Below are 24,417 nucleotides of genomic sequence, written 5' to 3' on the forward strand. Positions count from 1 at the left end.
GCGGAGTTTGAGGGGATTGTCAGATATTGGTGTGCAGGTGTATTTGGTGGCTGTGGGAGTGCAGAGTATAATTTGGAGGAGGCCTTTCCACTTTGGGGTTAGGGGTATAGATTGTGTAGAGTTTGGTAAGGAGTAGAACACCCACTTCCCAGGTTTAAGGGGAAAAAAATGTTGCCGTACGTGATTTTAAAGGGAGACAACAGGGTAGGTGTTTTGGGAGGACCCGAAGTTTAAACAGGGCAGTGGGTAATAGTTTTACCCAATCTTGGTGTAGTTCTAGGGTAAGTTTGGTTAGAGTTTCCTTAAGGGTGCGGTTTATTCGCTCAACTTTGCTAGAGGATTGGGGATGGTAGGGGATGTGGAAGTGCCAGGGAATGTTGAGAGCAGTTGCAATGTTTTGTGAGATTTGGGATGTGAACTCGGAGCTATTGTCAGTTTGGAGAGAGGAGGGAATTCCGAACCGTGGCATGATTTTGGATAGGAGGATTGAAGCAACTGTACCTGCTCTCTTGTTAGTCGTTGGGAAGGCCTCAACCCACCCAGAAAAGGTGTCGACTATGGCTAGAAGGTATTTAAACCTTTTTACAGAGGGCATGTGAGTAAAGTCGAGTTGCTAATCGCTCCCTGGAGTGTTTCTCCTAGCCTGGTGAGTCGGGAAGGGTCCTGGTCTTAAGGGGGTTTGTGGGTTGGTTCGTTGGCAGATGGTGCAGGTGGACGTGAGCTGTTTTAGAAATTGTAAGTCGGAGGAGCTTAAAGTGAAGAAAGAACTGAGGAATGCCTTTAGGGCCTGAGGGCCGGTATGGAAAATGGAGTGAAGGTATGTAGAGAGGGCGTGTTTGATGGGTCAGATGGTTGTGTAGGTGTTAATTGTGTGGGCTGTGGGGAGTCTGGTGGCTCATTAGTGATGAGCATTATGGTGGGAGGTAGAGTTGAGAGTGCTGCTTGTTTGGCCTCTGGGTCTGCTTTGTTGTTACCTTGTGTTATTGGAGAGGAGTTAATTTGGTGGGACTTGCAATGGGCAATCCCGATTTTAGTGGGAAGTAAGGAAGCCTGAAGGAGGCGGGTGATGAGAGTTGCGTTAGTGATGGAGGTTCCTCTTGTGGTAAGTAGTCCTCTTTCCTTCCAGATAGCCGAATGAGAGAGGATGATATGGAAAACATATTTGGAAAGTGTGAGTGAGGTGTCCACTGCCAACTCGAAAGCTCGGGTGGCTTTAGGTGGGATGGAGGATAAGAGTATAGGGGTTGGGAACTAGAGGATGGATGGGCCTAATGGCCTCATTAATGAGTCTAAGGTCTTGGACAAGACGGAACTTGCCATTGGGTTTTTTGACGGCTAGAATGGGAGTGTTAAACGGGGAATGGGTTGGCCTAAGGAACTTCTTCCTCAAAAGGTCTGAGATTATTGGTTGTAGTCCTTTTAGGCTGGAGGCGGGAAGGGGGTATTGTGGCTGACAGGGAAAGTGAAAGTGATGTGGGTTTTTGAGAAATACTTGTACGGGGGTACACTGTGCTAGAGAAGGGGTAGTGATATCCCAGACGGAAGTATTGACGTGTGGTAGGAGTGGAGGCAGAGTAGGAGCGGAGGTGAGGTCTGTGGAGCTTGCTAATAGGGCCACGAGGGATGTGGAGTTAGGGATGGCAGTTGGGTGGAAAGTGATAGAAGCTTTAAATTTAGAGAGAATGTCTCTTCCCAGTAGGGGAAGGAGACATTGAGGTATGAAACCAGTGGGAAAAATGTGGCCTGAGAAGGAGCAGGACAAAGGAGGAGTGGCCTTGGGGCGTATGGTTTGGCCTCCAACCCAGACGATAGGAGGTCCAAAGAAGGAGGTGGGACCCCAAAACTCCCGCAAAACCGAGAATGTGGCTCTGGTATTAAGGAGAAAGGTAACGGGATGCCCATCCACTGTTACAGAGACCCTGGCCTCCTGTGAAGTGATGACATGTGTCGGGAGAGGAGTCCCAAGGCCCCATCAGTCCTCAATGGCTATTCCTAGAAGGTCTGGAGTTGGGCTGAGGGCTGGCTCGGCCCCCCTTCGGGGACCGGGACAGTCCACAGCCCAGTGACCAGGCTGGTGGCACTTTGGGCAAGGCCGACTGGGGGCCTGGTTTTTGGACATTCTCGAACCCAATGTCCTCCTTTACCACATTTAAAACAGGGCCCAGGGGGCTGCCATTGTGGATTGACAGATGTGATTTGCGGCCTGGGGTGGACGGGGGGAGAGGCTTGGAGCGCTTGTGCCAGCATTTGGCACTTTTGTCTCCTGGCCTTCTCCTCCCGATTGTGGTAAACTTTGAATGCCGTTGCTAGGATCTCGGTCTGTGGGGTGAAAGGGCCCCTGTCCGGTTTTTTAGTTTAGCTCTAATGTCGGGAAAACTTTGTGCAAAAAGTGGGACATGAGAAGTTGTCTGCCATCGGGGGCCTTGGGGTCTATGTTGGTATATTGTTGGAGAGCCTTTGTAAGGCGGTCCAGAAAGGCAGACGGGTAGTTTTTTAAAATTAAAAGCCTTTTGGGCCACCTTACGTAATCCAGCTACAAGGCAGGTGGCAAAATGGTCTCGAGAGGTGATTCCATTGTCTGTATTATAATCCCAGTGAGGCTCCTGTTCTGGCACTGCCTGTGTGCCTAAGGGTAAGGCTGGGGTTGTTTGATGGACTTCATCTGCATAAGTGCGGGCTTGCGCTCAGACTCGCCTGCGCTCCTCGGGAAGGAGGGTGTTAGAGAGAATTATATAGATATTATGGAAAGTGAGGCTATAGGCTTGGAGGAGATGTTGAAATTTTTTGATATAAGAGGTGGAGTTAGAAGTGTAAGAGCCTAAGCGTTTCTTAATTTGGGATAAGTTAGCCATGGAGAAGGGAACATGGACACGAACAATGACTTCTGCCCCTGCAACTTCTCTAAGAGGGGCGAGGACAGAAAGGTGTGATCTGGGATGAGTGGTGCGAGGGCTGAGCGGCGGAGGGGAGGGAGCTGGAGAGGTTGCGGAGGAAGGGGAAGGAAGAGAGAGGTCGGGGGAAGTAGTAAGGGGCGGGGCCGCCGCTGGCCGGGCAGCGGCCGGAGGGTGGGGCTGAGGGTGGTGATATGGCAGAGGTTCGTCAGCGGGGTCAAAGTCAGGATCGGAGGGAGAGGTTGGCAGTTTGAGGGCAGCGATAGGATGTTGAGGTTTACATGGGGGGCCGTGGACATAGGGGATCTCTTCCCATTTTCCTGTTCGCTCACAGTATCCAGAGGCCTATAAGTGGGCCATTTATTTTGGTTATTTAAGGGGTATGTAGGCGTTTTGGTTTGAGGTCGATTGCTAGGCCTAGGGCTGACAGATTATTTAAGAGGCACTGTAGGGGAGAGTCGGCCAGCAGGGATGCGGAGCCTCCTATTGTGGGGCTACGAGAGGATATGCAGTGAGGGCTAAGTAGGGCGTCCCCTAATAGCCGAACACTGCGATGTGACTCAGAGATTCCGGTTCGGTCGTCACCAAAGCGGAAGGACTGAGGGGCTGACTATGGCCGAGGACCATGGGCCACCTGGTACCAGGATTTTCGGAGCGAGAAGGGGAAGGGACCCAGGCCGGAGACGCGAGGAGGAGAGGGAGAAAACTCCGTTCCCTGCAGGCCAAGGCGGAAGTGAATAATAGGGGCCTACCACTGCCGTGGGGGCGTCGGGCAAAATGTGTCCGTCACGGGAGCGGCTAGGGTCTGGCGATTTGCCCGAGAGGTAGGCCCGGGAGGGGAAAACTTACCGAGATGAGGCCGGTGGTGGGTGAAGAGCTCGGCGAACAGGAAAATGGGCGAGGACCGGCCAGGGTCTGGACTGAGCCCAAAAAGGATCGGGGTCCCACTGAGAGGAAGTGGGGAGTCCCGATCCGAGTCACGGCACCAATGAAAGGGGCTGGGCGGAGACCAAACTACACCGGTCGCAGTCAAGAGATCTTTATTGGAGGTATTGAGCGGAGAAGGAAGAGAAGAGAGAGAGGAGAAGGAAGAGAAGAGAGAGAGGGCTGCTGGTGTGCTGGGTTTTATATCCCTTGGGCCTACGTGGATTGGGCTAGGGGCGGGCCCAAGGGAAGGCGGGAGACGCTTCTTTCTGATTGGCCCTCCTTTGGCGGGTTCAGACAGTGCCCGGTCAAGGAGGGGAGAAGAACCCGGAACCCGCCCCATCTTAAGGTATGGCACCATTTTAAGGTACCCCATGTTACCTAACAGGTATCTCATTGTAGTAAGTGGTATCTAATTTACATTTTCCTGATTGTTTTTCATATCAAGTATTTTTATGTGCTTGTTCATCTGTATACCTTTGTGAAGTGTGTTCAAATAGTGTGTGTTATTGCATTATAGGAGTTCTTTGTATATGCTGGTTGCAAATCTTTGTCAGATATACTTCTGCTTTTTTTTAATTATTATACTTTAAGTTCTAGGGTACATGTGCACAACGTGCAGGTTTATTACATATGTATACATGTGCCATGTTGGTGTGCTGCACCCATTAACTCGTCATTTACATCAGGTATATCTCCTAATGCTATCCCTCCCCCCTCCCCCCACCCCATGACAGGCACCAGTGTGTGATGTTCCCCTTCCTGTGTCCATGTGTTCTCATTGTTCAATTCCCACCTATGAGTGAGAACATGTGGTATTTGGTTTTTTGTCCTAGCGATAGTTTGCTGAGAATGATGGTTTCCAGCTTCATCCATGTCCCTACAAAGGACATGAACTCATCATTTTTTATGGCTGCATAGTATTCCATGGTGTATATGTGCCACATTTTCTTAATCCAGTCTATCGTTGTTGGACATTTGGGTTGGTTCCAAGTCTTTGCTATTATGAATAGTGCCACAATAGACATACGTGTGCATGTGTCTTTATAGCAGCATGATTTATAATCCTTTGGGTATATACCCAGTAATGGGATGGCTGGGTCAAATGGTATTTCTAGTTCTAGATCCTTGAGGAATCGCCACACTGACTTCCACAATGGTTGAACTAGTTTACAGTCCCACCAACAGTGTAAGTGTTCCTATTTCTCCACATCCTCTCCAGCACCTGTTGTTTCTTGACTTTTTAATGATCGCCATTCTAACTGGTGTGAGATGTTATCTCATTTGTGACTTCTGCTTATTTTAATTATCCTTTTCTAACCAGTGTGTAAATGTTGTACACTCATTTATGCTTAAAATAATTAGGCCAGGACTTGCAGGTGAGTTATTTAGCTGAAAGTTAAGCTTTTCTGATATGCTAACCAGTGCCCTGCTGGTGTAAAAGTTAAACAGTAAAATAAGACAATCAAACTTCAGGAATCTGAATTAGTGGAAAGCTAGTTGCTGAAAAGTCTGTTACTACAAAAAAATCTGAAGGAGAAATGTCAGCTGATTCTGGAATTATTGTTCAGATGTCCTCAGATGACACTGGTTTAATCATGACCAGCTTAACCTCCATTTATATGTCTTCTCACTGTCTCACAGATTCCAACTGTTCTATGCGATATGTATCATACTTTAAGTACTCAATGAAGAATAATTAATTTCTAGAATCGGGCCTCTAAGGTTTTTCGATGTTGTAAGCTATAGCTTTAAAACTGTATTGGTCTCTTTACTTCATCTCATAGTTCTTATAAATTATTATTAAATTCTTAAATACTAGTCAGCTTTGTTTAATGGAAGATATAAAAATCAGAATATTTATTCACATATACTTTTCAAAATATATTGGACTGTGGAGGTCTCCCATTAGTGTTTCTGCTAGGCAAATTACATTGTGAAATCTGTTGTTCATAAATGTTAATAATAGGTGGCTACAAATGATTACACTGAAAAAGGGAGGAACATAACACCTTAAATCTGAATTGTCACACATTTCAGGGGAAAAAAGTAAATACTTTATTTTGTTCATACTGAAGCTAAAAATACACAAAATTTTATTGTACAAGATTCTTTTTAATACATTAAGATTGACACTATGCACTTACAGAAAGTGTCTGAATAAAAGTGATAGTTATTCAAAGAGATTTCCACTTTTAAAATAGTCTTCAAAGCCAGTGTCATTTACACAGACACATTTGAATTTTCCCTTTTCATGATTATGCTCAAGATGTATCATTTTAAACTGAAATTTGACACACTTTCTATATGGTGATACGTGGTTGGGGCTGCCAACAAGACTTAAAAGGTGAATTACACATAGCCTGTATTCTCTAGTATTCTCCTTCCTGCTACCAAATGTTAGTTTGTAACTGCAGACTGCATTCATTGTTTTGAGTAGAAAGAAACTCCCATCCCTAATTTCAACCCCATTTTTGAGAAATATGGAATAAATAGAATCCTGTGAAGAGTTTAACTGTTGTTCTGTTGAATAGTACCTCTGGTGTGCATTCCTATGTTATAAGAAGCAAACTAAAATGTATTTGCTTGAGAAGGATGTGTTTATCCTTATCTAAAGTGTCCTGGGGAAGGTCTGTGTCTTTACTGTTGAGATAAGATACAGCTTTACTTTTACTTTGTTAAGGTACTAATTTGAACAGTTAATTTTAAAGTTAATTTATCGAATTGAATTTCCTTTTACATTAAACCACAGACTAATGTGTTAATCCTTTGGGTTTAGAGGACTCTTCATGTGCTCACATAATATTCATTTTGGTGTCATTGGTCCCAATTATCCTGTTAAGACACTTGAGAATTCTGGCTGCTTCTCCTGCCCAAGTACGCTAAGCACAGTTATCACTCATTATTGGACTACAGGTTACTTTGCCTTGGATGTTTAAACTGATTGCTTAATATGTTTTACAAGGAGGTCCTACAAGGTGTGGCCACAACATGATGAGGCTATACTTTAAATACTATGACTAGATCTTATACAGGAAATACCTAATCTGAATATGTGACTTTCAAATGACCTGAACACATTCAGCTAGCTAGCTGCCATCTTCCCACTAGAGTCTCTTTCCATTGCTTCTGCCACCATGGGTTCTTATGAGTCCAAAATCCTCCCCTCTGTTCTCTATGGAGGTTAGTGGTTTTTCTTTACTGTCCCTCTCCCTGATAACAGCCTAGTCACCAGAGCCTCTGTGCTATACAATGTCATTTCTTAAGGATCAAATAAGTTTGAGGAGTCAATTCTGAGTTTATTTACAGCATAAGCCATTGGAACTCAATGTATTTTACTATTTAAACACAAAGGGTTAATTATGGTTGTTCCCAAATCAGTGAAGCTTCTCTATCTAAATATATTGCTCTTTAAAGTGTTCTCTTTAGGAGGCTATGTGCTTATTCATGTAAGGCTACCACTGCTCCAAGCATAATTGAAACTAGATTCCAGGATACAATGGGGAACAAGGATTGTTGAGGGGGTGACGGAGATATTCTATAACTTGATTTTGGCTGCTGCTTCCAGGGATATATACAACTCTGAAAACTCACCAATTTGTACACTTTAAATGGATGCAGGTAATTGTACATAAATCAATTCCTAAATAAAGTTAATTAGGGGAAAAAACTAGATTCCCAAGAACAGTTCCAGGTCCCTTACAAATCCCACAAGAGACAGTCTCATTATTTTATAATTGCGCCTATCAAAGTGCCTATTGTGTAATAGCACTCGAAAATGTTTTTTTGTTTTTTTGTTTGTTTTTAACCAGAGAAAGTGGTACTCATCTTGACTACCACATGTTTTACCAAGTGTGGATCTAAAATTACTTTTGGCAATTTCTAAATTCCTAAAAATTTAATCTTATAGGATCATGATTTTCTACCATTGAGGATATTCAGAGATTGTACTGTGAACTTTGAAAGTCATTTCAAAAGCAGAAGTCCAAAGTGGGTTGAGTAATGGCAGCATCATTAGAATATGGGTATGGCTTTTTAAGGTGACTACTTTAAAGGACAACATTCATTTGGGTGCATAAGTTCTGGTATGTTTATGAAAATGTCAGTCATTATCCTATTTTATGTTTATTCCAAATTTATGAGGCTAAAAGATGACAGCAGATACATAATCTGGCTTTTTGCCATAGTACCCTTCCTTACCGTTCATTTCTCTTTCATGTTGTTTTGACAAACCCACTTTATTTCTTAGATAAAATTTGAAGGAAGTGATCTTTCCAATTGGCTAAAGTGTACATATTTATGAAAGCCCATCTGTGATATTGCATTATGGGTGTGGTGTGTTGAACTTATATTTACAGTGATCCCAAGGTTGAGAACTTGTTAACATCTGAAATTTAACCCAAATATGACCCAAAATCTGAAAAATGATTTACCAGTAGTTCTGCTTTCATATATTGTTGCATTTTTTGAATTTCATTAAAGGAGAAATGATGATTTTAATGTTTTAATTAACCATTTTAAATTACATTTTTAATTCAAGTGATTCATCTCAATTTGGTCATCCAAAAAATTGACAATTTGGTGGTTTAGCCCCATGTTTTAAAGTATATATCCTCACTCATCCTTACTTCAAAAGCTTTTCCAGCTGTCTCTTTACTACACTATCAGCATCTAAGTTTCCCAATCCCAGCAAAAATCCAAAGCCTCCTTTCTTCCTTCCAAGGGTCAGCTTTAAGAGTTGTGTCACAAGACAGGAGAACTGTCAAGAGGGTTCCTAGGTTGGAAGGCAATTGGTGGCAATGAGTATTTTGGGGATATTGAACTTCTGGGAAAATATATAAAATGGCCAATCCCAGCTTAATTGTAGTTTCGAATGGCTGGCTACCTTAGGCTTAAATGAAAGGCACACTGCCACATATTCGTTCAAGTGCCACTGAGGACAGTGCCTTTTGTGTGTATGTATGTAAGCTCCTGGGATGTTAGGTTGCCCCCAAACCTGCTAAAGTCAAAGGGCAAATATGCTGAAAAATGGTGAAAATGACCTTCACATTGCAAGCCATTCTAACCTATTTCAGTTAGTCTTTTTTGGTTCTATCAAGTCACTGGAGTTATAAAGAAAGTTCTTTGAGGGGGAGGAGGGTAGGACAGATACATGCTACTTTCATGGATGTATGACAGTTGATTTCAATGATCAAAAGTTGTGGGCTGTTTTATGTTCCTACAGAAATTGTTTGCCATTTATTTGTGTAGTAACAGGAAGCCTCTAGAGCTTTCTCATCTTTTCACATCATATAAGAAAACTAGCTTTTTGGCATAAGGGCATTCCACTTAGTTTTCTATTTAAATATTATAATTCTTAATATATATATGTCTCTCAGGTACCACAAACGTTGATGGGGTATTTTTAGAAAAAGAATGAACACAGCTCAGATCCAATAATCAAGTACAAGATACAAATCCACTCAAGTTGGGGATAACACAAATACTGAGCCTAAAGATGCTAGAGCACACTGGCTTGCTGTCTCTATCATTCCAGCAGTTACATTTTCTAAAAGTAAACATTACATTTTCTAAAAGTAAAGCTCTCACAAGGCACCCACTAACACCTCCTCTGGATCACCACACAATAGATGAAAATCCTAGGCCACATACCAGCATATGAATGAATATTAACACCTCAAGTATGCACCAAATCTCAGGTATACAGTAAATCTGAAGTATGCAGGCTTACTTTATTTTGCCAAAAATGTGTATATTTAAGTCTTCCAGGTAAGACTGATACCTTATTCTGACCTAAATGCTTTTTTTTTTTTTTTTTTAACAAAACCAGGAACCTCAAATCTTGATAGCTCTCAATATGAAAGTACTACAGAAGATGCTATCATGGCAGTTCATTTTGGCAGTTCCTCACAGCTCAGGAAATGTCTCCAATGAAAAATTATTCTTGCTTCCGTCTCTTCAAAATGATCTAGTAATTACCTAAAGGGATAAAGGGCCAAGGGCAGAACAATCAAATGCTATTAAGTTTTGTTATGTGTGTCTATGTATATACACAGACACATTCTCACTTTTACAGACATCCCTCAAAAGGCAAAGCAAGCCAAAACCCACATCTGTTGGAAGAAAAGTTACTGGAAGGTTCATTAGAAATATAATGGTAACAATGTTTCTCTCTGCTAAAGTAAAGCTCACATTCATTTGGGATACTCAGATCCCACTGCCGAGTTCTACACCAGCAAGGTGGATATTTGGAGTAATTATCTAGATAAAGTAAGCCAAAGAAACAATCTAAAATATCCATAGTTTTGAGGCAAAGCTGCAGGGGTTGAAGGTGGGGAGAGCTGTAAAGTAGGTATGAAGAGATTATTTAAATGATCTGAACACTTGGATCAATTTGCATTGACTGTGTCTATATGAGCAATCTTTTGAAAACTTGATTACCAAGAAAATATACTCAATTTTTCTTAGGTACCTTTATTTATTTATTTTTGAGACAGTCTCGCTCTGCCGCCCAGGCTTGAGTGCAGTGGTGTGATCTCAGCGCACTGCAACCTCTGCCTCCCAGGTTCAAGTGATTCTCATGCCTCAGCCTCTCAAGTAGCTGGGACTACAGGCTTGTACCACCATGCCCAGCTAATTTTTGTATTTTTGGTAGAGATGGGTTTCACCATATTGGCCAGGCTGATCTCGAACTCCTGGACTCAAGTGAACCACCCACTTTAGCCTCCCAAAGTGCTGGGATTACAGGAGTGGGCCACCATGCCCAGCCTCAATTTTTCTAAGGTACTTTTAAACAAAGGATTTGCTGCCTATCTTCAAGTACTTTTTACCTGATGATTTAACAAACCAAGGTCTGGGGCACTAAAACTATTAGTCAAAACACCACACAAGTTTCACCCACCATGCAACATGAATGCCAATGGTTATTTGTATTTTCAGGCTAAGGTATGGCCTCATATTTATCTCTAAAGTTCCCACTGAAGTTTTCAGATGAGGTTTGCACTGCCATAAGAACTATAAAGTTCTTTTTGGAAAAGGTATTAAGTCATTTGAAAAGTGGAGGCGTTCGTTTTTTAAAAATTATTTAATCAAATTGCAGACAGGTATTTACGACTTAGCTGAAATAGCCTAAGTTAGGTCACAGTGGAATGAAAAATGATGGAGGCAGAACAGGGAATTTTTTAATATCTCCATGTCAGTAGACAGAAGCATAACTTGAAGCATTTATATCCCTGTAAAGTTTGGCATTTTCCAAAAATGATGTTAAATTTAGAGTCTTTCCTCTGTGTTTGTATTTCACTGGACATAAAGCTGGAAGTGGAGATACTTCAACAATGGTCACTTTCTAATATAATTCAAATATTTTCTTTGTAATTTTTACTTTTATTATTAGGGAGACTTTATGAGATCAAATAAATGAATCCAAGGTGTCCGGAAGTGATAAGCCAACTGTAATGTAGGTGGACCATGATATGGATATTTTAGATATTTTAGATAAGTAGTAAATGATTTTTGTATTATTTGTTTGACTTTGCAGTACATTTTTAACTTCACATTTAAATATGTAAGTCTGAAGTTTTTGGAGTTCACAGCATTTTTGGCAAATGAACAAAAGGGTGTCTGTAGTGGCCACTTCACATCTATATATAACATATATGCTTACTAATAAGTATCTTCTATAATCTAGAAGACTTGAGTTTATTGACCAGCTCTGTGACCTTGAGCAAGTCATTGTCCTTCTCTGGGCCTCTTTATTTTCTATTTGTAAAATATGAGGTTGGAATAGAGTAGATCCTTTATAAAGTTCTCTTTTAGTTCTTAACTTTTTATGTTTATAAATTTACTCTCAAGTTGGCTTATAACTCCTCTGGGGTCAGAGGATATACCTAAGCATTTTCACTTGAAATACCTTTTATGATAATTGATCAAGAGAGTAAGGAAGTGAACAAAATCTTTTTCCTTTCCTACTTTGTACTGAATTAGAGTTAATAAAAATGTTGGTGTCGCCAACATGGAAGTTAGGGCAATAGCTGTTTAGCTTTAAACCCCATCCTAAATGAGGCTTCACTATAGCTAGTGAAGTCTTAAGCCCAAGTCACAACGATAACCCTGAGAAGATCTGAAAAGGAATGTACTCCCGTGACATATGACACTGGTTCTTTCAATAGTAGAGATTGATTTACACGTATTATCTCTTTAGAACATAAGTGACAGAAGACTTTTGGAATACGGTTCCATGTCTGGCTAGCCTGTTTTCTGACAAGTTGATAAGGTCACTGCTAGAACACTTATACATAAGTTTTCAGAAGTGATATACATTTCTGAGAAAAACATGTTTTTCTTTTTATAAAATGGGGTTATATGCTATTTCCTTTGGTGCTGTTAATATGAGTTAGGAATGTAGCCCAGGTTCTATTATTATTCAAAGTGAATTTGACAATTTGGAAAGCTGAATCTGTAACTTTAGAAACCTTTCTGGAAAGTAACCTGTGATTAAATGTCAAGGCCATTTATGACAGTCTTAGTGAAGCAGGGGAGAAATTGATTTGAGTAAATAACCACTTCAGATATGATCAAGGAATTATTTTCAGACAACCTCTTGCCAAATGGGTCTTGATGCAGCTTTTTCACTTGATCACTTTTCCCTGGATCTGAGGCTTTATTCTTCAAAACCTCCTCCTATTTCTGGCCCCTCCCCCTCCATTTTGCTCTTCTCCAGGCTAGAGACAGAGATGGGAATCCATTCAAATAACAGAAACCACACTATCAAAAGCTAGTTTGGAGGCATATTTGCAGAGTTTGAAAATTCCCCATTTCTCTTACTTTTATCAGAAATTACATACATTAAATGGATTCCTGTTGGTGTTGACATTAAAAAAAAAACGGTGACACCTAACTATTTTACTTTTCTGGGCTACACACTATTAATGTAATCTCTAGGACTCAGACCTAGAGTTGTTTCAGGTCATATGTTAGAGTCTAAATTGAGGAAACCTTTGTGCTGATGTTGGTAAAAACCATCCTTGCTCAGCAGGTTCTCAGTGGTTATCAGGTCTAGAATGATGACCATATGCATTATGGACTTTATTTTTTAACTTGAACCACTGTATTCTGATGAGGTACTCTTAAGTTGTGGAAAAGAATTTGTTTGGATGTATAAATGTAGCTTTCTTGGAAGACAGTAGAATTTGGATCACGTTTATAATTCCATGAATCCACTAGGGTTGTTATGTTATATATCTAACATAATTTACACATGCAATTCCACTGCCCCCAGTGAATATTAAAACTGCAACCTGAATTAGGTTATCTATACCTAAAGTTGCCATTTTTATAAAGCAATTAATTAAAATGAAGATGCTCTTTTCTCATATTTTGACACTTCAGCAATATGCCATTTTTCTGATAAAAATATTTCGAATTCAGGCTTTTATCTTAGGAATTCTTTGATAGCAATGATAATTAAAACTATCAACAGTAGAATAGGACCCAACAAATATGACAACTATTTATCTTACCAATGTATGAGATGTAGTGACTATTGGTTAGAGTGTAGTAGATGTTTTTAAAAAATAGCACAAATTCTAAATACTAATTTTGATACTATCAAATTTTCAAATGTAGTAAGTTAACTGAAACAAACACAGAAAAAATAGTTCGCCTAACTTATTAGATATGACATATACTATGGGGTAAATATTTCATTGGCACACATTAGGAAACTAACACATCTTTAAGAAACAAGAAAACTCAATAGCCCCCACAATAAGAAGTTGTAGTATTTAAGAATGAAACAAGCCACTTATACCTAGAAACCACAAGCTGACAATTCTTTGAAATCTCTTCAGCCTCCCTTTGATGCTGTTCATTGACCCAGCATGGGCAGCGCGTAGCACTGAATGGCAACAAAGATGGGCAGGGTAGTTTGCCTTATCTGATAGCTGGTGGGGACTGCTGACCACATCCCTCAGCTCTGCGGGAAAATGGCATGAGATTCTGAGGATGGTCAGGAACCTGTGCGGCAACAAGACTAGCAAAGTGGCACCTGGGGCTTCAAGGAAGCATGGGTGAGAAAAGCAAAGCAAAAAGGTTAAGCACCCAACTGCACCTCTGATGATTAGGTGCAACACCCCTTCAGTCGGTTGTAAGACGGACTTAGTGTGTACAGGTATTAAAAAGGCAAATAATAATGAAAGTAATAATAAAACAAGAACAAAAATGGAGAATGTAGCTATAAAAGATGGTGCAAATAAGAGTTTCACTCTCCTTTCTGGGGGGCAGGGGCAGTGAGGGAATCATACTCTGTGTCACCTCTGAGAGCAAGGAAATTACAAATTTCTGTTGAGTTCCAGAACAGATGATTAGGGCTTGACTTAGAGGCGAGTTGTAACTTGTTCCTCCTGTCCATCACCCCATTTGTGCATGAGCAAGTCACAAGCCTCTCCCCAAGTTTCAAATACATCCTCTGAGGAGTCTAAAAGTTTAGAATTTGAGGAGCAGATGCTGGATGCACAGTGAAGAGAGCTGGAACAGGCTAGAGGGCATTCACTGCTCTGAGCAGCGCCCTGGACTTCACCTAATTCTACCTCACTGAGGTTAATTTCACTTTGAGAACAGGCCTCTGCTTTCCCTTTCTCCATCTGAGAATATCTGATGTCCTGCCACATACAGTGCTGCTGAACAATTCCATCAGAAATTGTGTACATTGGCTCTGAACTGGGTTCAGACATATGACCATTAAATTTGGAGAATACGAGACCCAGTTTCTTGAGAGAAGGACCCATGAAGGAGCGTTTGCTTGATGATTCAGCTTTTGACTTTCCTTGGGCACCACTGGACCTTGGCATGGTTCTGATGAGAGGTGGCCCATGGCAAGCCTTTTTCTTGCAGCCTAAATTAAAAGAGACACTCTTGGATTTGGCCCGAGCCCCACCACTGCCATCATTATTATCGTCTCTCTGAGAGAATTCAGTGCTGCTAGTGGAAAAGCTTCTCCTTGGATGTTTTCTATTTCCCAAGAGGTCAAGCACTTCATATCGAAAGCTGGAGATGTCTTGCTTTAATTCCTGGGAAAAGAGAGGAGACACATTATGTCAAGAAGCTTGGACTTTATTTCAAAGTAGGCACATTAGATACCGTTGGTATGTTCCAGGTTTTTGCCTAGTAGCAAATCACAAAACACCAGAAAAATCTGCCATTATTCAAACACAAGAAAAACATATTAATAATTCCATGGGCAGGGCTGGGCTGGCCATTGGCAAAATTGTACAATGGGTAAAGTTGATTCAGGATTAGCTAACACGTTAGCAGGGATTAGTCTGTTGAGGTGCTTTCATAAGGACTAACTCCTGCTGCTAAGTATTAACTAACAAGGTATTAGATTAGGACATTGGCTCTCACAGGTGTCTGCATATAAAAGGACTACTGAAGAGGAAAAAGCTTTTAGGACTGTAACGAGTGAAACTAGAGAAGTTGAATGTCAGGTGATGAGACTGCTGTTTTGAGACAGGGGGCGCTGTTCAAACCTCTATGAAATGTCTTCTATCTCCAACTGGCTGCTTACATACTAGATTGTTCCTTTAAAAGCCAAGCTGAAATCTGTTCATGTACTTCCCCTTCTCAAAACTTGTTACTAACTTGTCACTGACTTTAGGAAAAAGTAGAAATGCCATACCATGGACTACACGGTTTTTCAAGGCCTAGTACATGTTGCTTTCTCCAGTTTCATCTTTCTACTCTTTTCCTAGGCTCTCTGCTATCCACCTGTATGGACATATTCTCCCTTGCCTCTGGGCCTTTGCCTGTGCTGTTCTCTCTGTCCAGAACACTCTTCTCCCCAACTCCCCTTTATCTGGCTGGCTTCGCTTTCAAGCCTCAGCTTAAGCATCACTTCCATTGGAAAGTCTGTCTTGACTCCCCAAGTCCCAGTTGAGTGTCCCTCCTCTCTGTGTTTCCACAGTGTCCTGTGTTTAACATGTCAGAATATAAAATTGTTCATCACCCTTTATTATTGTTTGTCACTCCTTGAGAGTAGGAGCTGGTTAGATCTTGCTCACCACTGTACCAGAGCATTTAACAGAGTGCTTGGAACATAGCAGACCCTCAGTAGATGAATTATGTCTATGAATTAGGATAATGGACTTCCTGTGTGCCTTAGAAAATATAGATGTGTTCATGGACACAGGGAGGGGAACATCACACACTGGGGCCTGTCAGGAGGTGGGGGTTAGGGGAGGGATAGCGTTAGGAGAAATACCTAATGTAGATGATGGGTTGATGGGTGCAGCAAACCACCATGGCACATGTATACCTATGTAACAAACTTGCACGTTCTGCACATGTATCCCAGAACTTAAAGTATAATAAAAAAAATTTTTTAAAGAAAAAAATATATAGTTGTGTTCTAGGATAGGGTTTCTCAATCTTGGCACTATTGACATGTTGGGCTGGATAATTCTTGTTGTGGGAGGCTGTACTATTCATTGTAGGATGCTTAGTAGCAACCTTGTCTTTACTGTCTAGATACCAGTGTGACAACCAAAAATATCTCCAGACATTGCCAAATGTGGTCTTGGGGGCAAAATTGCCCCTGGTTGAAAACGGTTGTTTTAGGCTAATGCCACTAGTAGAATTTTAATGTTTAATGGTAGAGTTTCTTAAGACCTTAGATTTAATAGCAGACTTTTTGATCTTGTATCTTTTAAGTAAAGAAGATAATTAAGTCTCCAGGCATCTTGCCTTTGTTATCTTGTCCCTCACCACCATGCATCCTTGCCACATCATTTAAAGCATTCAATTTCCACACTGAGAAACACTCAGAATATTAAAAGAATGCATACAGCAGATTTCCTTCATTCATGACACTGATTGTGGTGTGACATACATTGGTAAAATCTCTCCGTCTACTGGATGAGAGACAATTCTAAGAGAATAAGCATTATGACTGGCTTTGCTATATTGTAAGCAGATGAAATTCCATCACCAGAAACCTCACACACTGTGAAGATTAAATGATGCTTATGATATGTAAAATGAGAAACCACTTCATGATTAAATTACCTTAAAATTTTCTTCTGTTAGCCCCTCATTTGTTTTGGAATTTCTTATCATAGCAGCCACATATCTTTTGACTAAATTCCTGATAACTTCCTGGAATTACAAAACATGAAGAGGCATTCAGTCTCCTTCTCAGGCTCTCAGTACAATAAGAAACTTACATAGGAAATAAAACATGCTTAGACCTTCTTTGCAGTAGAAAATCCTCATAGGGTCCAGCCTTTTACTGTAAAAATGAGTTAAGTCCATTGGCTAAACAACTATTGTATCTCTGAATTTAGTGGCAGAATCAAATTCACCCTAAAGGAAAATTTTTTTACCCAAGCATAAGGTAAACATGTATTTCCAGTGGAATAATTCTTGCATGGTCATATAGTTAATATTCTTTTCCTTTAGGATGGATTACACATTAACACTCCTAGTAAAATGAGAGTTTTATTCTCCTTTTATAAAATTGAGAGAGTTTTCTTCAGAGTCACTAAGTCTGCTGATTTTAATGTCCACTAATTACATAGTGAAGATATTTTTCTCATAGTCAACCTACACTTCTCCTTCACAGGAATGTCCTCTTTTCACTTAGCCCCCAGGGGAATAGTCTACACATGGTCACTACAGTTTGTATTAGTGATGGTGATGATGATAGCTACCACTTATTGCAATGTATCAGGCAACATATGCACATAATACATATTATGCATACTTATCACTCAATTTTCACAACTCTGTAAGTTAAGTTTTATTACTCTTCCCATGTTACAGATGAGGAAGTCAAGGCTCAATGAGGCTGACTCATCCAATGTTACACAACTAGTAAGTGTCAACATTAGACTTTCATTCTACTTCAGTCTGATTTCAAGGCCAATGGTATTGCTTCTGCTACTATGTGTACTTGAGGAACTCACTGAGACATGCAGGAATCATTTTTTTTTTGTTATTGTTGAGGGCTATGAAGCAGAAAATGAAGACAATGTATCTTATTTAAGATTTATTATTATAAAAGTAATAACATTTGAAGGTGGGAGTAGGGAGAGGAGGTTTACATACAAAATACCATATTTTCTGCTCCTCTTTGTTAGTTATGGTCTAAGGGGAACAAAGTTAGAAGTGACCTATAGAATAAGGATGCATTTCCTTCAAACGCTGTAGAACATTTTTCTACTTTGGTTTTCTTTTGATCAGGATGGTGAGAGATGGTTGTCTCTTATTTGTGATTTGCAAGGATTATTCTCAAGAGGTGTCGGTGGTATTTGTATACTTGGCTGTTTTCTAGCTGGTGGGAAGAGTGCCCAAATGTTTATTAGGTTTATTTTTTTTTAACAAAATGCAGAAGTGCTTCTCTATTTCTTTGATTAAAGTCATGTTGTAATTTATCAAGATCTGAACTCCTGACATTCAGATAAGCTTTTACTTCATTGAGGTTAGTTTCCTCCTGTTATGTATTACCATTACCCTGTGTATTTTTTCTTCATGGCAGTTTTTATCCTTGTAATCACTTAATTTTAATACAATCATCCCTTAGTATACTCTGGGGATTGGTTCCAGGACCCCCCGCCCCATGTACCAAAATCCATGCATACTCAAGTCTTGCAGTCATGCTGCAGAACCTGCAGATACAAAAAGTCAGCCCTCTTGTATATGTGGTTTTACATTCCATAAATACTATATTTTATATTTGCGTTTGGTTGAAAAAAATCTGCCTATGAGTCGATCTACACAGTTCAATCCTCCGTTGTTCAAGAGTCAACTGTAATTTTAATGACGTGTTATTTTATCCCTGCTAGATAATAAATTTCATAAGGGCAGAAAGATTGCATCTTTTTGGTTCATAGTGATTTTTCTAGTATCTAGTGTAGTATTTTATGTACAGTAGGTACTCATATATTTGACTGACTGACCAACCACATATTCTATTCTATGTAATTTCAAGGAAGACAGCTTTCTAAGTCATAGTTGTTGCTGCTCAAGCCAAGGCAGTGCATAAGGGCCATGAACAGGATTATAAAGCAGGTGATTCCACTTGGAGAAGGTACTTCAGCCCTTGATAAATTACAGCCTTTCCAAGCCTCCTATCCCAGTCAAATAGGATCGTGTCCAGACACAGCCGGAGTGAAGTTTGCTTCTCCTCCACAGAACCAGCCAACAACTATTGTGCTTCATCCCTGTGAGGAAGCTTTACCTGATAATGTTGATTTTGTATCAGGCTGTCAGCATTGCGTTCCTATAATTGAAAATAGACAGAGATGTTACATCAGCAGTCTCCCAGCACCCTACCCACCCAAACATCTGAATATAATTCTATATATTAGGACTGGAGAATGCTACAGGAGCTCCTACCTGACAAACCCCCAAAGCAAATGCATGTTGGAATGATTTTATGATGTTCAAAACAGTGAGTGTCACAAAGGAGCGGCGGGAGGAAACAGTTTTGTTTAAAAAGATTCATAATTTTGGCCAGGTGCAGTGGCTCACGCCTGTAATCCCAGCCCTTTTGGGAGGCCAAGGCGGGAGGATCACGAGGTCAGGAGTTCGAGACCAGCCTGGCCAACATAGTGAAACCCTGTCTCTACTAAAAATACAAAAATGTGCCTGGCATGGTGGTGCTCGTCTGTAATCCCAGCTACTTGGGAGGCTGAGGCAGAAGAATCGCTTGAACCTGGGAGGCGGAGGTTGCAGTGAGCTGACATGGTGCCACTGCACTCCAGCCTGGATGACAGAGCGAGACACCATCTCGAAAAAAGTAATAAGTACAAAAAATTAGCCAGATGTGGTGGCGAATGCCTGTAATCTCAGCTACTGGGGAGGCTGAGGCACGAGAATTGCTTGAACCCAGGCAGCAGAAGTTGGCAGTGACCCGAGACCGTGCCACCACACTCCAGCCTGGGTGACAGAGTGAGACTCCATCTCAATTTTTAAAAATTAATTTTTCAAAATTAAAAGTCTTACTGTGAAGCTTCTCAAGTTGCGTCTTCTCCGTCTACCGTCAGGATCTCTTTTGGGGCAGAAGGTGTTGTTGAACCAGTTACCAAGGTATAGAAATGACTTGGGGCTGGGGATGATGTTGAACGGAGGTGGCAAGGTGCCACCTTCATCGAAGTAACTCATCCAGAGCTTCGTCCTTGCAAACTTCCACTCGATATCAGCATGATCCTATGAAAGATAATGAAGTTCAAGGATTTGGGATGGGAAACTGCATGATGTACTCACTTCTCATTCTAAACTTTCTAGTTGCTTCTATAGAGGGCAATATGTCAAGAGCTATATAAATTCAAATTATACATACTCTGTCACCCAGTAACCCTACTCTTAGAAATATATCTTATCAGTATACTTACAAAAACATGTATGTACATGGCTGTTCACTGTAGCACAGATAATAGTAGCAAAACAACTGGCAGCAACCTAAATATTCAACAGTAGAACTGGTTAAATAAATGGTGTTACATCTACAAAATGGTATAAAATATAACTACTAAAATATGGTAGATCCATAAACATTATAGGTATGTATATATATGCATCTGTCCAAGCCCTCTCAGTGAATAAAGCAATATAGAGCACAACATATTATGTACAGTGATCCCATTTATGCAACTGGAAAATCTTTTATATTACATGCTTACATGTTCTAGACAAGTACACACTAAACTGTCAATAGTAGTTATTTTTAAGATGTGGGATTGTGGTGGGAGGCTTTTTTTTTTAAATTCAACTTTATTGAGGCACAATTTACACAGAATAAAATTCAACCATTTAAAGTGTTTGATGAGTTTTGACAGGTATATATACCCATGTAACAATCATTATAATCAACACACACACACACACACACACACACATCACTGTACATTTCTAGGAGTTTTAAGAGCTGCATCGACTGATGTAACCGTTACTACAATCAGGATACACAACAGTTCTGTCACCCTCCAAAGTTCCCTATTGTTACCTCTTTGTAATCAAACTTTCCCAACCTCTAACCTCTGACAACTGCTGCTCTGTTTTCTGTTCCTATAGTTTACCTTTTCCAAAATGTCATATAAATGGAATCATACAGTAGGTAACCTTTTAAGATTGGCTCATTTTACTCAGCATAACATCTTTGAGATTCATCTGTGTTTTTGTATGTATCAATAGCCCATTCAATCACATTGCTGAGTAGTTTTCTATTATATGCATGCACGATGGTTTGTTTGCTTACCCATTGAAGAACATTTGGGTTATTTCCAGTTTTTAGCAATTATAAGTAAAGCTGCTATGACCATGTACAGGTTTTTGTCTAAACATACGTTTAATTTTTCTAACTTAAATATCTAAGAGTGGTATTGCTGGATCGTGTGTTAAGGGTGTGTTTATAATAAAATGCCAAACTGTTTCCAGAGTGGCTATACTGTTTTCCATTTTCACTAATTGCTCTATATCTTCTTTAGTGCTTGTCAGGTTTTTAAAGTTTAGTCATTCTAACAGGTATGTAGTGGGATCTCATTATGGTTATAATTTGCATTTCCCAAATGGCTAATGATGTTGAGTATCTTTTCACATGCTTATTTACCATCTATATATCTTCTGTGATGAAGTGTTTTTCAGATCCTTTGCCCATTTTTATTATATATATTAATATAATATAGAATATACATATATATTCTAGATACAATCCCTTTGTTAGATACCTGACTTGCAAATATTTTCTTTCAGTCTGTATCTTTTCATTCTCTTAATGATGTCTTTACTGGAGCAAACTTTTACTTTTGAGAAAGTCAAAATTATCATGTTTATAAAACTATCAATTTTTTATAGATTGTGCTTTTTGTGTCATGTCCAGGAACTCTTCAGCTAACCTAAGGTCATGAAGATGTTCTCCTATGTTTTCCTCCACAACTTTTATAGCTGTAAGATATGCCTTTAGTTCTATGATCCATTTTGAGTTAATTTTTCTATAAGGGAAGACGTTTATGTTGAGGTTCTTTTTAAAAATATGAGTGAACAATTGCTCTGACACCATTTGTTGGAACAACTCTCATTTCTCCATTGAACTGCTTTTCCCCTTTGCCAAACATCAGTTGGGCATGCTGGACTACTAGACATCCACATTCAAAAGAGTAGAGTTAAACACCTATGTTATACCACGTACAAAACTCAACTCAAAATGGATCATAGACCTATACTTAACAGATAAAAACTATAAAACTCTAATAGGAAAGCATAGGAGTAAATCTTTGTGGCCTTGGATAAAACAACGATTTCTTAGATATGACACCAAAAACCAAGTGACAAAAGAAAATAGGTAAATTTGACTTAATCAAAATTAAAAACATTTTTACATCAAAGGACAGCGTAAAGAAAATGAAAAGATAACTCATAGAACGTAAGAAAATAATTTCATATATGTGATAAGGGACTTGTATCACAATATATAAAGAATAATTATGGGGGAGCGGGGGCATTACAAGATGGCTGACTAGGAAGAGCTCCGGTCTGCAGCTCCCAGCGTGTTGGACACAGAAGACAGGTGATTTCAGCATTTCCAACTGAGGTACCTGGTTCATCACATTGGGACTGGTTGGACAGTGGGTGCAGCCCACAGAGGGCGAGCTGAAGCAGAGCAGGGTGTCGCCTCACCTGGGAAGCACAAGGGGTTGGGGGATTTCCCTTTCTTAGCCAAGGGAAGCCATGAAAGACTACTTGGAAAAACAGGACACTCCCACCCAAATACTGCACTTTTCCCACAGTCTTAGCAAATGGCAGACAAGAAGGTTCTCTCCTGTGCTTGGCTCCGCGGGTCCCATGCCCACGGAACCTTGCTTGCTGCTAGTGCGGCAGTCTGAGATCGATCTGCAAGGCAGCAGCCTGGCTGGGGGAGGGGCGTCCACCATCGAGGCTTGAGTAGCTAAACAAAGCGGCCAGGAGGCTCGAACTGGGGGGAGCCCACTGTAGCTCAATGAGGCCCACTGCCTGTAGACTCCACCTTTGTGGGCAGGGCATAACTGAACAAAAGGCAGCAGACAACTTCTGCAGACTTTAATGTACCTGCCTGACAGCTCTGAAGAGAGCAGTGGTTCTCCCAGCATGGCGTTTGAGCTCTCAGAATGGACAGACTGCCTCCTCAAGTGGGACCCTGACCCTTGTGTAGCCTAACTGAGAGACACCTCCCAGTAGGAGCCAACAGACACCTCATATAGGCGGCTGCCCCTCTGGGATGAAGCTTCCAGAGGAAGGATTAGGCAGTAATATTTGCTATTCTGCAATATTTGCTGTTCTGCAGCCTCTGCTGGGGACACGCAGGTAAACAGGGTCTGGAGTGGAACTCCAGCAAACTCCAACAGACCTGTAGCTGAGGGACCTGACTGTTAGAAGGAAAACTAACAGATAGGAATAGCATCAACATCAACAAAAAGGTCATCTATACCAAAACCCCATCTGTAGATCACCAACTTCAAATACCAAAGGTAGATAAAACCACAAAGATGGGGAGAAACCAGAGCAGAAAAGCTGAAGATTCTAAAAACCAGAGCGCCTCTTCTCCTCCAAAGAATTGCATCTCCTCACCAACAATGGAAGAAAGCTGGATGGAGAATGACTTTGACGAGTTCACAGAAGTAGGCTTCAGAAGATCGGTAATAACAAACTACTCTGAGCTAAAGGAGGATGTTCGAACCCATCATAAGGAAGCTAAAAACCTTGAAAAAAAGATTAGACAAATGGCTAACTAGAATAAACAGTGTAGAGAAGACCATAAATGACATGATGGAGCTGAAAACCATGGCACGAAAACTTTGGGACACATGCACAAGCTTCAATAGCCAATTTGATCAAGTGGAAGAACGGGTATCAGTGATTGAAGGTCAAATTAAATAAAGCGAGAAGACAAGGTTAGAGAAAAAAGAGTAAAAGGAAATGAACAAAGCCTCCAAGAAATATGGGACTGTGGGAAAAGACCAAATCTATGTTTGATTGGTGTACCTGAAAGTGATGGGGAGAATGGAACCAAGTTGGAAAACACTCTTCAGGATATTATCCAGGAGAACTTCGCCAACCTAGCAAGGCAGGCCAACATTCAAATTCAGGAAATACAGAGAACATCACAAAGATACTCCTGGAGAAGAGCAACCCCAAGACACGTAATTCTCAGATTCACCAAAGTCGAAATGAAGGAAAAAGTGTTAAGGGCAGCCACAGAGGAAGGTTGAGTAACCCACAAAGGGAAGCCCATCAGACTAACAGTGGACCTCTCGGCAGAAACCCTACAAGCCAGAAGAGAGTGGGGGCCAATATTCAACATTCTGAACGAAAAGAATTTTCAACCCAGAATTTCATATCCACCCAAACTAAGCTTCATAAGTGAAGGAGAAATAAAATCCTTTACAGACAAGCAAATGCTGAGAGATTTTGTCACCAGTAGGCCTGCCTTACAAGAGCTACTGAAGGAAGCACTAAACATGGATAGAAACAACCGGTACCAGCCACTGCAAAAATATGCCAAATTGTGGAGACCCTCGATGCTATGAAGAAACTGCATCAATTAATGGGCAAAATAACCAGTGAACATGATAAT

General features: G+C 40.6%; 1 protein-coding gene across 1 annotated transcript in view; it reads right to left on the minus strand.

Moving 5' to 3' along the window:
• Positions 1-5,723: 5,723 nt before the first annotated feature.
• Positions 5,724-24,417, minus strand: part of TRPC5 (transient receptor potential cation channel subfamily C member 5) — a 307,326-nt gene continuing 288,632 nt past the window's right edge. The window contains exons 8-11 of the mRNA XM_055268235.2: positions 19,815-20,018; positions 19,048-19,089; positions 16,875-16,964; positions 5,724-14,881 (exon numbers count right to left, since the gene is read on the minus strand). Coding sequence (XP_055124210.1) covers positions 14,189-14,881; positions 16,875-16,964; positions 19,048-19,089; positions 19,815-20,018 — 1,029 coding nt within the window. The 3' untranslated portion in view covers positions 5,724-14,188. The remainder of the gene's footprint in view (positions 14,882-16,874; positions 16,965-19,047; positions 19,090-19,814; positions 20,019-24,417) is intronic.

This window comes from Symphalangus syndactylus, chromosome X (genome assembly GCF_028878055.3).
Source record: "Symphalangus syndactylus isolate Jambi chromosome X, NHGRI_mSymSyn1-v2.1_pri, whole genome shotgun sequence".
NCBI lineage: Eukaryota > Metazoa > Chordata > Mammalia > Primates > Hylobatidae > Symphalangus > Symphalangus syndactylus.